Below are 14,129 nucleotides of genomic sequence, written 5' to 3' on the forward strand. Positions count from 1 at the left end.
CTGCTCTCCCATGTGGGTGCAGGAGCCCAAACACTTGGGCCATCCTCCACTGCCCTCCCGGGCCAAAGCAGAGAGCTGGAGTGGTAGAGGAACAACCGGGACTAGAACCGGCGCCCATATGGGATGCCAGCGACGCAGTCAGAGGATTAACCTAGTGTGCCACGGTGCCGGCCCTGAGAAGATATTTTATACACATAAAACAGTTTTTAATTTTATGATATTTTATTTTGGGATTTTTGTTTGCAGGTGGGGGTGGTCCAAGTGTTCTTAATTTTAACACTGTTAGCATCGTATTTCTTTCTAAGTTTATCTTTAAGATTGTAACTACATGTAAGCTTCAAGAGCAAAACCAACTGAGTATATCACCAGACTTTCTGTTTGGAAGAAATTACAATTGTTGCTAAATTATACAGATCACAAACCACATCATCTGTATTCAACTGCTTATGTTGGTTCATACGAGATATTGTTCCCTTTGAAATTAGTTTTTGGCCTATCTGAATGTCTGAACTACCAGGAGAACCTACTTAGAATCCAGACTTCCATGCTGTAGCCCAGTCCTACAGAACCAGAATGTGGGAGGTTGGTGTCCAAAAGAATATATTTTTAGAAAACTCTGTGGATAAATCAGATACAGCATTTGGAAAGCATTGCTATTACATAAATTTCAAAAACTTAGAAAAATACTCTCAAATAATATAATTTCCATTATAATTTCTTCTAACAACTGTTCAAAAATCTCTCTAAGCCTTCTTTTTTCATATCCTACATGGGATATAAACTCATTTTTGAGTTTATAGTAACCTATTCACATTTTTTCAATAATAAGAATTGAGTTCCAAAAGCACACGTATATATAGTTGGTGAAGTGGAATTTATATACATTGTTTTCCTCCTTTAAAATAAATTGCCTTTTTTTTTTTGACAGGCAGAGTTAGAAAGTGAGAGAGAGAGAGAGTGAAAGGCCTTCCTTTTTCCGTTGGTTCACCTTCCAAATGGCCACCACGGTCAGTGCGCAGCGCCAATCTGAAGCCAGGAGCCAGGTGCTTCCTCCTGGTCTCCCAGGCGGGTGCAGGGGCCCAAGGACCTGGGCCATCCTCCACTGCACTCCCGGGCCACAGCAGAGAGCTGGACTGGAAGAGGAGCAACTGGGACAGAATCCGGTGCCCTAACCAGGACTAGAACCCTGGGGTGCTGGCGCTGCAGGCAGAGGATTAGCCTAGTGAGCCGCGGTGCCGGCCATAAAATAAATTGCCTTGAAAAAGATCGCTATATGTGTACATCAAACAATAATTTGAACATAATTACTGTTAAGAGCAAAAGCATACTGAATAAGAAATGACAACAGAACTTGAAGAGGGAAGGGTTAAATCAAGAAAAGAGGAATTAGTAAACAGATAAAACAATCAAAAGAAACAATTGCAATGTCTGAAAATGTAGGAAGAGAGAAAGGATAGAAGTAACATGAAGAATGTGTTTCCTAGAATTGTCTTAATGAAGATTCTCCAACTGTTGGAATTTCTGCTGCAGTAGCAGCGTGGAGGAGAGTGGACCTAGAAATAGGAATGGAGGTGGTATCTTGAGAAAACAAATGAAGAATGGAGTGAAACAGGCAAATGCACAGGAAAAAAAGGCCCAATGTTTATTTAACTCTCCTTGACACCCAGTCGTAATACTTCTGATTTATCATAGATTCCTTTCTTTTTTTAAAAAAAAAAAAACTAGAGATATAAATCTTTATTTCACTTTGTCGTGATTCCCTAAGAAGACATGTACGGGGAGCGGGGAGGAACACGGGACAGGACGCTGGGGAGGCTGGGCTGCTGGGCGTCGTCCACCAGGGTCACGCCAGGCTCAGGGGCAGGCAGCGTGGGCCAGATGCACCGTCCTGTCTGGCCCCAGCTTTACTTAGAGCCACCGCCTTTTCTGGGGCCATCAGTCCTCATTTCGTGCCAGATTTTCACCAGAGGCTCCCTGTTCTTCCAAATGAGTTCATGACCGTAAGTAATGTACCATATTCCAAAGAGAGCTCCCCCAAGATGTGCTGCATGATCAAAAAATTTCCATCCTAGGATCCTTCCCGCTGTATCCATGGCAATAATGGCTTTTAGGGCATTGCTGGCTGCTAAGGTGAACATGGGGAGGAAGATGATGGCGAGCTTCCCATCAGGGATCTTGGTGCAGACAGCAGCAAGGACGGTCATGATGGCACCGGATGTACCAAGTGATGGTCCATGTCTTCCTGTGGCACCTTTACATACATAACTGACAAAATTGGAAATAACACCTGCAGACAGGTACACTGCCATGAATTGTTCTTGACCCAGGATGTTCACTATGCTGGAGGAGAAGCTTCATAAAACATACATATTTGCTGCCGTGTGAAATAAGGAGAAATGACTGCATGTTGACAGCAACATTGGAGAACAAAGGACCTTTGAGGCTGGATTAGATGTGAAATATTTAATCATTGTCTGCTGTAGAGAAGGTACTCTCCATAAACAGAATACAAATACATTTGCAGCTATGATACCTGTCACAGTCCGCTGGCCATCACTTAGGTTATTCTGCCATTTGTTAATCTCCTTTCTGAAGTCTCCTTCTTTTTGTGGCCTTATGCTATCCAACCAATCAGCTTTTATACCATCAAAATAACTCTGGACCCTGGATTTCAGTGATTCATACTGCCAAATAGCAGCTGATCCAAATGCACAGCCTGTAAACCCAACAGCAAGAAACAACGGTTTCACAAGAGTCCTTATAGGATACGGAGATGGGTAAAATGCTGTTTCTTCCACAGGAGGAATCAAAGCACTTCTCTTGTATGTTTCGCCACTTGTCCCTGTGTCTGATCTTCCAGGTTCAACCTTCCTCAGTGCTTTTCTGAGTCCAGATTTTTGCTGAATAAAGAAATTAAACCTGCATCCGAGCAGCCACAGTGGGGCCAAGGCCGTAGTGAGTTCCTCGGGGCTGCAGCCCCCTAAAGCCCACGCCTGGCTGCAGCCCCAGCTTCTCTGTGCCCAGCCTTGCCACGCCATCTTCCCAACCCATGGATTCCTTTCTTGGCCTCCATAGAAGGGTACTTTAAAAAGTTCACAGACAATAATGAAATTAAAAGATAAGTTTATTTTGGGGCAAAAGAGATATTTGAAATCCATGCATAGTTTTTTCATAATAGGCATTTTCTTTGAAGGTTTGAAGATCCATGGTATTCAATCAGCTCCTTGGTCATTACAGACTTTCCCTGCGAAGTATCTTTCATAGCCATCTTTTCCTTTCACTATTACCTGATTAGTTTAGATCCCCATTTCCTCCCACTTGAAAATTTATAATGGTATTCTTGGCTTTCATTTCATACTCCTCTATTATGGACCAAACTCTGTTTCTCCTCCCTAAATTCAAACACCAGAGCTGTAGTCTGCAAAGTGATTGTTTTTGGAGCTGGAATCTTTAAAGAGGTAGTTAGAACTAAATGAAACCATAAAGGTGGGCCAATAATCCAAAGGACAGAAGTTTTTAGAAGAAGAAGGTGAGACATCAGGAATATATGCACACAGAGGAAGGACTTGGGAAGAAGCAGGCAGAAGGTGGCCATTGGCACCAATTCTACCGGTATCTTGATCTCTGATGTCAAACTCCAGAACTGTGAGAAAATAAACTTCTGTTGTTTAAGACACCGATCTATGGTATCTTGTTGTGGCAGCCTTAGCTGACTACTACACACTCGTACGTCAGGTGGAGAAAGCTTGCTAAGATACAGTGCTGCAACTTTTATTCCCGTTAGGATTCATTAATGATTTTAATTGTCTTTTAATGCTTTCTTCCTGGATTTACCTTTTTCCATTCCCATGTTTCCACAAAATATGACTCCACACTATTTCTACATTTACCAAATAATTTCCTATCTTTCACTGTCAATATAGGTCTACCTAGGAAAATACTTCCTTTCTTTTTATTATTATTATTTTAACTGTGCATACCTATGGGTATAGTGTGATAAGTCGACAATGCATTCAATGTATGAACACTTCTTTTCCTGAGCCTCAGTAGCAGTCAGACATATATATAATTCTTGAGCATGTCCATAAGGAAAAAGCTGAAGAAAATCACTAGTGTCGCGCCAAAGTCTGTAGAGGCTGATGAAGCCCCAGGAGGTTAAAAATTGCTTTCCATAGTTCATTACGAACCTTTACATTCTGTTAGAACTTGAATATTCAAGAGAAATAAATAAGGCCTTTGGTTGCATTCTCTCAGGGTCTTCACTTGCTTGATTTGTAGTCTTGTAACTTGTTATACTTCGCGTTAGTTCTCAGTCTACGAAGTCTATTTTGTCTGATATTAGAATGGTTATACCTGCTTTGATATCAGCTCTGGCTTGGCTGAGGCAATATTAAAGGGCAGTGCATGGCTTGTGCTATAGCCAGCTCCAATCTGTGGCCCAGCAATGTGCTAGTGCCCAGTGAGTAATGCCTTGTTCAATTTACTGCCCAAGACCCAAATCCATCACAGTCAAAATTACCACGGTACATGCTTTTAAGCATCTCTGATGCTTCCTACTTAGAGCTGTGGTGATTGAATTAAGTGGATCTGCCAATCACCTTAATTCACTCTGGATCTTATACTACTCTTATGATCTTTGTCATTCTGTCCATCCTAAATGACCCAAAATTTCACTGGAAACTTGCCCTGTGAGAATGACACACTTCCAATTTCAGATCCACTGGAACTCAAATGTTTGCATAGGGAAATATTTAGAGACATAGCAGTAATCTTCACTTTCTAATGGTATCTCAGTTTCTCACATGTCACATAGAATCTATAAATGAGTCCTATAAACTTCAAAGCACAATTTTTTTGTTTTGCTTTTAATTTTTATTAACATAAAGAGAATAGATCTTATGCATTTCATAGGTAAAGTTTCAAGAAGACAACCACACTTCCCTCACTCTCCTGCTCCCTGGCATCCTCTTCCCTCCCCTTTCTTCATCAGTTTTTGCAATAATATAATTTTAATCCACTCTGTGTTCACAGGCTTAATTTTCCACTAATCATACTATTCAACAAGTAAAACGTAGGAAGACCGCAATTCCACCAAGTATAAATACAGGCTAAAAGTGACAATCATATCCCAAAGTGACCATTTCATTTCTATAGATTTTTTTGTATTCTATATTAGCTGCCACATATCAGAGAAAACATGATATTTGTCTTTTTGAAACTAGTTTATTTCATTAAGCATAATGGTTTCTGGTTAAATCCATTTTGTTGCAAGAGAGAGGATTTCATTCTTTTATGGCTGAGTAGTATTCCATAGTGTTTATATACTACATAGGCTTTATCCAGTCATCAGCTGATGGGCATCTTGATTGATTCCACACCTTAGCTACTGTGAATTGAACTGCAATAAACATGGGGAGTGCAAATAGCAGTTTCATATGCTGATTTCATTTTCTTTGGGTAAATTCCCAGGATTGGAATGGCTAGGTCATACGGTGCATCTATTTTCAAATCTCTGAAGAATCTCCATACTGTTTCCATTATCATTGTACTAGTTAACATTCCAATCAAAAGTGGATTAGGGTACCTTTTTTTCTCACACAGTCAGCAGAATTTATTGGGTTTTGATTTGATTGCTGGATGATAGCCTTTCTAATTGGGATGAGGAGAAACCTATTGTGGTTTTTATTTTAATTTCCCTGATGCTGATAATCATGAGCATCTTTTCTTGTGTTTGTTGGTATAGCATAAGGTATCCTAGAGAACGTTGCATGCACTGGATGTGTATGCTTCAACTGTGGGATGAAAGGATCTGCATATCAGTTAGGTCCATTTGGTCCATAGTGTAGATTAGTACTGTTATTTCTTTTGTTTATTTTCTGCTTAGTTGATGTGTCCATTGATGAAAGTTGGGTGTTGAAGTCCCCATTACTATTGTATTGGAGTCTATGTCTCCCTTTAGAGTCATTAACATATAAATAGCTAGGCAGCTTGTCATTGGGTGCATATACATTTACCATAGTAACATCTTCCTACTGAATTAATTCCTTAATTGCTATATAATATCCTTCTTTGTCTTTTTTAATAGTTTATATGTTGAAGTCTATTTTGTCTGATATTAGAATGGTTACACCTGCTCATTTTTTCTTTTCATTAGCATGGAATATCATTTTTCCATTCTTTCAATCTGCATGTATTTTTGTTGGTGAGGCATATTTCTTGTAGGCAGCAAATAGGTGGGTCTTGCTTTTTAATCCATTCAGTGTATTTCTTTTAGTTGGAGAATTTAGACTATTTACATTCAAGGTTACTATTGATAAATAATGAGTTGGCACTGCCACTTTTCCATAAATATCCCTATTGTTTGCTTTGGATTTCCTTTGTACTTTTATTGGGAGATTTTCTGCCTTCACCTTCTTTCATAGTGATATTCAGAATTTGATTACTTTGACCATCTTCATTGCCATCACATTGGTTCAAGCCACCATTATATGTCATGTGTTTTTAAAACAACAGATTACTAATTGGTCTCTTATTCTATTTTCTTCTGCTGTAACACAACAGTACATATTGAAAAATGTATAAAAATGGATATTTATTTGACTCATTGTTCTAGGATGTGGAGAGTTCAAGAGCATGGCACCAGGTCTGGTTAGAACATCTAACTTGCTTTATAACAAGGCAAAAGAGCAAGCACCTGGGTACAAGACAGTCTATTATCGACATAGTAGTCAGTTGTATTTTTAGGATATAAGTCACATACACTACTCTTCCACTCAGATGCCTCCAGTGGATTTCAGTATCATGCTGATTAACTGTAAACTCCCTGTAATGGCCTTCCAGGATTATAGGATCTGAACTCATTACTAACTACCAATTCTAAGACCTCATATCAAATGGCTCTCCCCACTGTCCATTCCACTCTGGCCACTCTAGTTCCCTTCCAACTCTCCCAGTAGGTCAGAGTGTTTTCAAACCGAGAGCCTTTGCTCTTACTCTCTGTTCTTCCTAGAATGCTGTCGCCAGGCAGCTCTGCTATGACTTCCACACTTCACTTCTTTCAGGACTTTTGTCAGAAGTCACACTAAAATTTCAGGCAACTATTCAACACAGATTTTGCCTTTTCTGTTTTCAGTGGTCATTCCCTAGTATAGTATATAATTGCATGTATATGGTTATTGTCCACTTTACTCACTGGAAGATAAGCTTCATGAAAACAAGGACTCTGTTCTGTTCACTGCTGTAATCAACTAAAAAAGCATTTCATGTTGGATATGTAGCAGGCACTCTGCAAATGATAAATTAATCAATGTGCTGAGTCCCAACTCTGCATATCAGCTTGGATTTTGAGTTCTACCTTTTCTTGTCTAGCCTACCATCCCATGATATTTCCCCAGTCATGACATATGAAATTCCATGCCATGATTTGGCAATCTGTACCACCTAAGGCTGGCTGCAGAAGGAGAAAAACGTTAGATCACTTCCCCTACGGCCATGACAGCTTTAACAGGATAGCTACCCCTAGGACATAGAATAATTCTTTGCTTGGAGAAGGAAGGATATTTTTATATCCAATTTAGGTGATCTTTGTTGCCAGACTGAGTTTTGAACACAGGCAGACAATAGGAAACAACAAATTTTGGGGGTTTAACTGTCAAACTTTTGACAGATTACTGTCAAAAACATGTACCTCTATTTAATGAAAACATCTTGTGCTTAATTTTTCTCTCATTTTCTGTTCAAGAAAGTTATAAAATAGGACTTCCCTATCACTCACACAATAATCTTTCACATATGTAATATTTTTGGCTAAGAAATATTCCTAGATGTTAAGCTATATATCTCACTAATTAGTTAATATCCTTTTTGTACCTGGTAACATAATGATGACAATAAATATGGTTAATTGGGGTAAATCATTAGTCCACAATTCTAGTCATTAGAATAGGAGAATACTAATATATGTGTATTTTTAAGAGACTGTCTACTTTGTAGGACACTAGATGCTATCTTAGGGGTTCATAGTAAGATTAGTGAATAGAATACTTCTAGTCTATAGGGACCATTGATTGGCTCTCTCACTGGGGTTTATTTTTATTACGCCTTCCTATCTTCCCCACAGAACCTAAAGTTTCATTCAGATGCTGTGCAGAATGTATTTCATTTATCCTCCTAACCCTGCTCTCTGTCCTTTCTACTCAGAGCTCTTTACTGGAAGGAGGGCCAGCACGGGCAACATCACATTGCTCCAGCATTCTCAGGCTTATTTATTTGGGCCATGAGCTATCCCAATGGAAAGAGGAGAAAACAACCTATTAGAGAACCAATTTCCCTAGCTCTTTCCCTAGGGTCCCCTGAGGGTACCTGTGCTCCTTAAGGGTCATTGCTCTTATTAACATGTTATTCTCTGTGGGGTGCCTCTCCCAGTTTCCATCAGGCTCTCTTTGTTTTCCTGTGGGCTTAGGATGAGTAATGGCCCTGCTGTTGCTCATTCCAAGTTCTTATGCTAGACCTTATGGTCCCATTACACTCCAGATGTACCTTGTAATTTGTCCTTTGAATAAAACAACAACCCAAACAAACAAACAAACAAACAAAATCCACACAAATGTACTCCACTTAAAATTTTTCTAATTTAAGGTATATCACTTCTGGGGTTTTTTTTGGAGGTGGGGCATAAACACATGTATCTGTTCCTTGTTTGTAAATTTGCTTTGACAAGATATTTTGTCACGATTAGTTCCAAAGATGGGTTCTGAATGGGTAAATACCCATAGGAATGTTTTTGTTCTTGCTGGTCACAAATGGAAAGAAGGTATTGTGCACATATCCTAAGGTAGTATTCAAAGACCTTTCTCTGGAACTTTTAGACACAAGTACTTTATATATTGATGAACCAAGAAATTTGTACTGTCCAATTATTGCTAATGGACAGCCTTAAAACATGCTAACATTCGCCCTTATAAATAAACCAGCATGTGGGCAGCAGGAGCGAAAATAGAAAGAAACCAGATCCTTATGAAAACTTTGAATGAATCCTGAAGCCTACCTTTCTGGGATATTCACAATCTAAAAAATCTTTTTTTATTGTTTTTGCCATGATCAGCTCTGACCTATTTACTTGTGTCATAATGAGCCTGAAGTGACCCAGGTTCACAGAGAAATTCAATTCTGGTGACTTCTCATAAGTTTTCCAGTTGAAAGCAAGTATAGGCAGTGAAATAAACCAGGAGAAAGAAATTCACAAACAGCAATCTTCTTTCCTTTTCAGAGACTCCTTGAAATATTTCCAAGTGGCCCATAAAATTGTGTGTTCTAGTGAGATCATTCAGCCACTCTCTGTAGGATCTAATCAAGCAGTTCTTCAATCCACATAGTCTTTCCCTTTGCAAACTCACCCATGAACTGATATAATTACTGGCACAGTTATCTTGTAAACAAATGCTCTGTCTCCAACAGTGATTAGGAAATTTATTATATACAAGCTAGACAGAATGGTGGTAGTTTATGAAGAAATTTTTTAAAGTATCCAGAAAATGTTAAGATCCTTTGTAAAGAGAGAAATAAGGACAGAGAAAATATATAGATGGTATTAAATGTGATGAAGAAAAAGAAAAGACTCAAGAGAAATTTAAAAAGCAGAAAAAAATCTCAGAAGTTTTGTGAGGGGATTTCAGAGTTATCAGGAGCCATTTCAGTTAGAAGAAAAACAAAATCAGGAGCTGATAGGACAGAATAATGTTTTTCTACCACTTTATAGCATGAAACATGGAATTATCTTGTGCTGATGGCCCATTGAGGATCAAGATGTTTCAGAGATATGAATAACTGACATCTAGAAAGATTTGAAAATAATATTACTATAGGTGTAGGCATCATGGTGCTTAGGTTTAAGCCACCACTTGGGATGCCTGCATCCAATATTGGAGTGCTGGTTAGAGTTCTAGCTCCCCCACTGCTGATGCAGTTTTTCCTACTAATGTGCTTGGGAAGGCAGCAGATGATGGCCAAAGTACTTGGGCATCTGCCACACATACGAGAGAGCTGGATGGAGTTCTTGACTCCTGGCTTCAGCATGGCCCAGTCCTCGCTGTTGCAGGTATTTGGGGGAGTGAACCAGTGGATAGAAAATGGATTTATCACTCTCCCTCTCTCTCTCTGTTTGCTTCTAGTAGTTCAAGATCAAGATAGGGGCAGAGATAGAACTATTGAATTTAACAAAGAAGTGATTGGTAACCTAGAAAAGGTGAATACTGGGGGTCAAAGCTTGCCTGCAGGCAGTTCAGGAACAAATAGGGGAAAAGAAATGGCGAACAGTGAGTATATACTCTTTAAGTTTTTCTTGAAAGAAAAGAAAAAAAAAGTAGTATTTGGAGTTCAGGTGGTGATCAAGTAGGGGAAACAGCAACATCTTTACATGTATATGAGAATGAACTAGTAAAGAGAAAAGAAAGTAATGACTGGGAAGAGAGAAAAATATTTTTGGCAGTAAGGGATGGATCAAGTATATGAGAGTGGGTAGTAGAGTTTGCTTTATCTAGGAGATTGAACAGTTTATTGGTAGCAATTGAATGTTATTTAAGGGCATGATGTAGACAGTGCATATATGTGATAGGGAGAGCTTGTCAAAATTCTCTTGATTGCTTGAAATGTTCAAGTGAGGTTAACAGCTGAAATTTTACATGCGAGAGAAGATTTTGAAATTTGAGTAAATAGGAAAAAGTATAAAATATGCTTAGGAAAATGGGAGAATATATTGATTAGAGAAACAGCGTATACAAGTATAATTGACTTAGTGATCAAAAATGCAATGACAAGCTAACATGATGGAGTTTTTTTTCCAGTTATTATCAGCAGTATGAGTGAAAGGAAAAAGAGAACAGAGCTGAAGTGAGTGAAATATCTGGTTTACCCAAGTATGACAAGGAGAGAGCAGGGGATGTGTATGATGGATAGACATAGAATTAAAACTAGTTTAATTAGCCTAGCAGTTAAGATGCCTCTGTCCCATATCAGAGTGCCTCAGTTTAGTACTTAGCTCCAGTTCATTACTATAGATTCCTACTAATTCACACCCTGAGATACAGTGATGGCTCAAGTAATTTGGTTCTTGCCTTTTATGTGAGATGCCTGAATTGACTTGGCTACTGGCTTTGCCCTGGGCCAGACTTGGTGCTTGTGGACATTTGGAGAAGAATCAATGGATGGGTTCTCTCTCTTGCTTTCATTCTCTATACCTCAAAAATAAAGAAATAAACCTGTTTACAAGAAGTGAACACAAAGGAGGTGGTGAAAAATGAAAAAAAAATTCCAGGATCAATTCAATAGTTTCCTTTTATCTGCAAGATATAAGTTACAAGGTTCCCAGTGGGTACCTGAGATCATAGGTAGTACCACATCCTATGTATATTATGTTTCCCATACAGTAAGAGTTTAATGGCAGTGATTAGTAATAAAATAAAACAGAACAAATGTTGTAATAGAAGTTATGTGAACATGGTTTCTCTTTCTCAAAACACCTTATTGTGTTGTACTTCCCTTGCTTATGCTGATGTGAGAAGGTACCATGCCTGTGAGGTGAGATGAAGTGAGATAGATTACACAGGCACTGCAATGTAGCATTAGGCTGCTATTCTATTGACTTTTTGATGATACGTCAGAAGGAGGATCATCCATTTTGGATGGTCCTGGATCATGGAGCCATGATGATTTGTGCAAGTAGCATATACAGTGTGGATTTATTGAACAAAAGGGACGTTTTACATCCCCAGCAGGACAGAGGAGGATAATGCAAGCTTTTACCACACTACTCCAAGCAACACTCATTTTAGAATTCATGCACTGGAGACAGAGAGGGAGGGATTAGAAATGTTGATTAATGGCTAAATGTTGATTAATAGGTAGGAGTAAGACATTCTAGTTTTCTATTGTTCTATTGCACAGTAGTTGACTATAGTTAAAAATAATGCATGGTACAGCTTTCTTTAAAAAGAACTTAAAGAAAGGATTTTGAATGTTTTCACCATAGAGAAATGATGTGTTTGAGGAGATAGGTATGTGTACTTTTTTTTTTTTTTTTTGACAGGCAGAGTGGACAGTGAGAGAGAGAGAGAGAGAGAAAGGTCTTTCTTTTGCCGTTGGTTCACCCTCCAATGGCCACTGCTGCCAGCGCACTGTGGCCGGCGCACTGCAGTGATTCGAAGCCAGGAGCCACGTGCTTCTCCTGGTCTCCCATGCAGGTGCAGGGCCCAAGCACTTGGGCCATCCTCCACTGCCCTCCCGGGCCACAGCAGAGAGCTGAACTGGAAGAGGAGCAACCGGGACAGAAGCCGGCGCCCCGACCGGGACTAGAACCCAGGGTGCTGGCGCCGCAGGTGGAGAGTTAGCCAAGTGAGCTGCGGCACCAGCCATGGTATGTGTACTTTGATGTGGACATTATACAATGTATGCATGTATTAAAACACCACATAATGCCTATAATAAACATGTACAATTTTATGTATCTAAGAATTTTTAAAAATAGAACTATAAAGCATCTAAATCACATGAGACTCCAGTAATCATATAGCCAAACCTTTTTGTTTAAAGAATTTTTGTTGTATATAAATAATAAATACATGGACACCTTATGATGTCAAAAACTTAAAATTACATATAGCACTATATTGAATAAAACATGAAAATCCCAAAAATCTCATGAATTGTTTATTTCTGGAAATTCTCAATGATGTATTTGAACCACCATTGACTGCGGGTAACTGGAGCTGCAGAAAGTGAAACCACTGGCAAGGGGAACTATTGCAGTCCCTGAGATGCCACATGTGCTTAATGTGGGTTATGTGCTAAAAGCACCTAAGGGTATCTCCTTCAAGTGGGGCCATTCATATGTGAAGTCATTTTCTTGTAGTATTCAAATATCTTGTTTTATCAAAAAATATACAGAATAGTTTACACATGAAATTGGAGTGTCCTGAAGAATTCATGCAAAGGCATCAGAAGGGCTGGGAGGGCTATGCCGATGGATAAAGGTCCAATTCCATTGAGGGGTGTTTGGAATTGGAATACTAGAAGGAGAAGACTGGAAACAAAAAAGTCAGATAGTGGGGCTGACAAGATCATCATTACAAATCATTTTCTTTATTGGGACAGAAGGCTAAAGCCAGGGCCTAAGAAAAGCAATTTCTCAAGGTATCCTGGGGAGAAAATATCAAAACAAAATTACACTGGGTAATTAATAGTATCTTAAAATTTATCAGCAATACTGACATGTTCTTTAAAAAAAATCTTAAATTTCTAAACAAAATTCAATGAAGATTATAATATATTTAAAAGCTAAAACTTCTTAAACTGGAATTTATATGTTTTAATCTAAATAAACACTTGCATCTAGTTCAACTCAAATGTGTGTTGGCACTAGGTATTGTTGGCAAACAGCCTTCATTCACAATTTCTACCTCAATTCTATAACCACATTTCCCAGCCTTCCATTCCTTTGGTGTCTACATGAAATTTGCATTCTGCAAATGTTCTCACATAAAATTTGAAAGGCAAAGAGGACTCCAGGACATTCTCCCTGTCTCTGTGACGGCAGCAGTTCTGTGGCGGCTGGATAAGCATCAGACTCCATCAGCAGGACTAGCTTCAGAACAGAGGCATCTGTGAGGCAGCTGGCAGTTTGCTGCGGTATCTCGACCTCTGGGTGGCAGCAGCAACCTGCTGAGCTCTGGATTGCTCCTGCAAGGGTGTTACCTGAAAATGAAAGGTTCTGATGGATTGCTCTTCTCTAGTCTCTCCAACAATTTTTAGCACCTGATTTCTCAAATTCAATCCTCAATTCGTTTTGTTTTATCTTTAATGAATCCTGATTGACACAGTATTTCATGCAAATACTGGTTCCAAAAGTTCAGAAACAGGAATCTTGATATTTGACCTGTTTGCATTTGTATTTGCATTCAGTGATGATTGCCAATGTAAAATAGAATTCTAAAGAGACATGGCAGGTGGTAGCAAAGAGTTACATTAACACAAGACTACCTGGAGTTAGGGGCTTGACAAAAACATTTAGAATTTAGGAGACTAGTTTGGCTGTTGTCAAATTTATATAGCAAAGAGAGTAAGCAGAACTATAAAGT

At 38.9% G+C, this 14,129-nt stretch overlaps 1 protein-coding gene across 2 annotated transcripts; it reads right to left on the reverse strand.

Moving 5' to 3' along the window:
* Positions 1-1,846: 1,846 nt before the first annotated feature.
* On the reverse strand, positions 1,847-3,038 carry LOC100351759 (presenilin-associated rhomboid-like protein, mitochondrial). Of its 2 annotated transcripts, XM_089332354.1 has the most exons (3): positions 2,429-3,038; positions 2,213-2,287; positions 1,847-2,122 (listed from the first exon to the last, which is right to left on the reverse strand). In XM_089332354.1, the coding sequence occupies exons 1-3, from the start codon at positions 3,036-3,038 to the stop codon at positions 1,905-1,907; spliced, it is 903 nt and encodes a 300-aa protein (XP_089188480.1). In that variant the 3' UTR covers positions 1,847-1,904. The 2 variants fall into 2 exon arrangements, with proteins under 2 accessions (XP_089188480.1, XP_089188479.1); XM_089332353.1 differs by having other exon boundaries at positions 1,847-2,287.
* Between the last annotated feature and the right edge of the window lie 11,091 nt (positions 3,039-14,129).

The sequence above is a fragment of the Oryctolagus cuniculus genome, chromosome 5, assembly GCF_051225735.1.
Source record: "Oryctolagus cuniculus isolate XC-2025 breed Fujian yellow rabbit chromosome 5, ASM5122573v1, whole genome shotgun sequence".
Classification (NCBI taxonomy): domain Eukaryota; kingdom Metazoa; phylum Chordata; class Mammalia; order Lagomorpha; family Leporidae; genus Oryctolagus; species Oryctolagus cuniculus.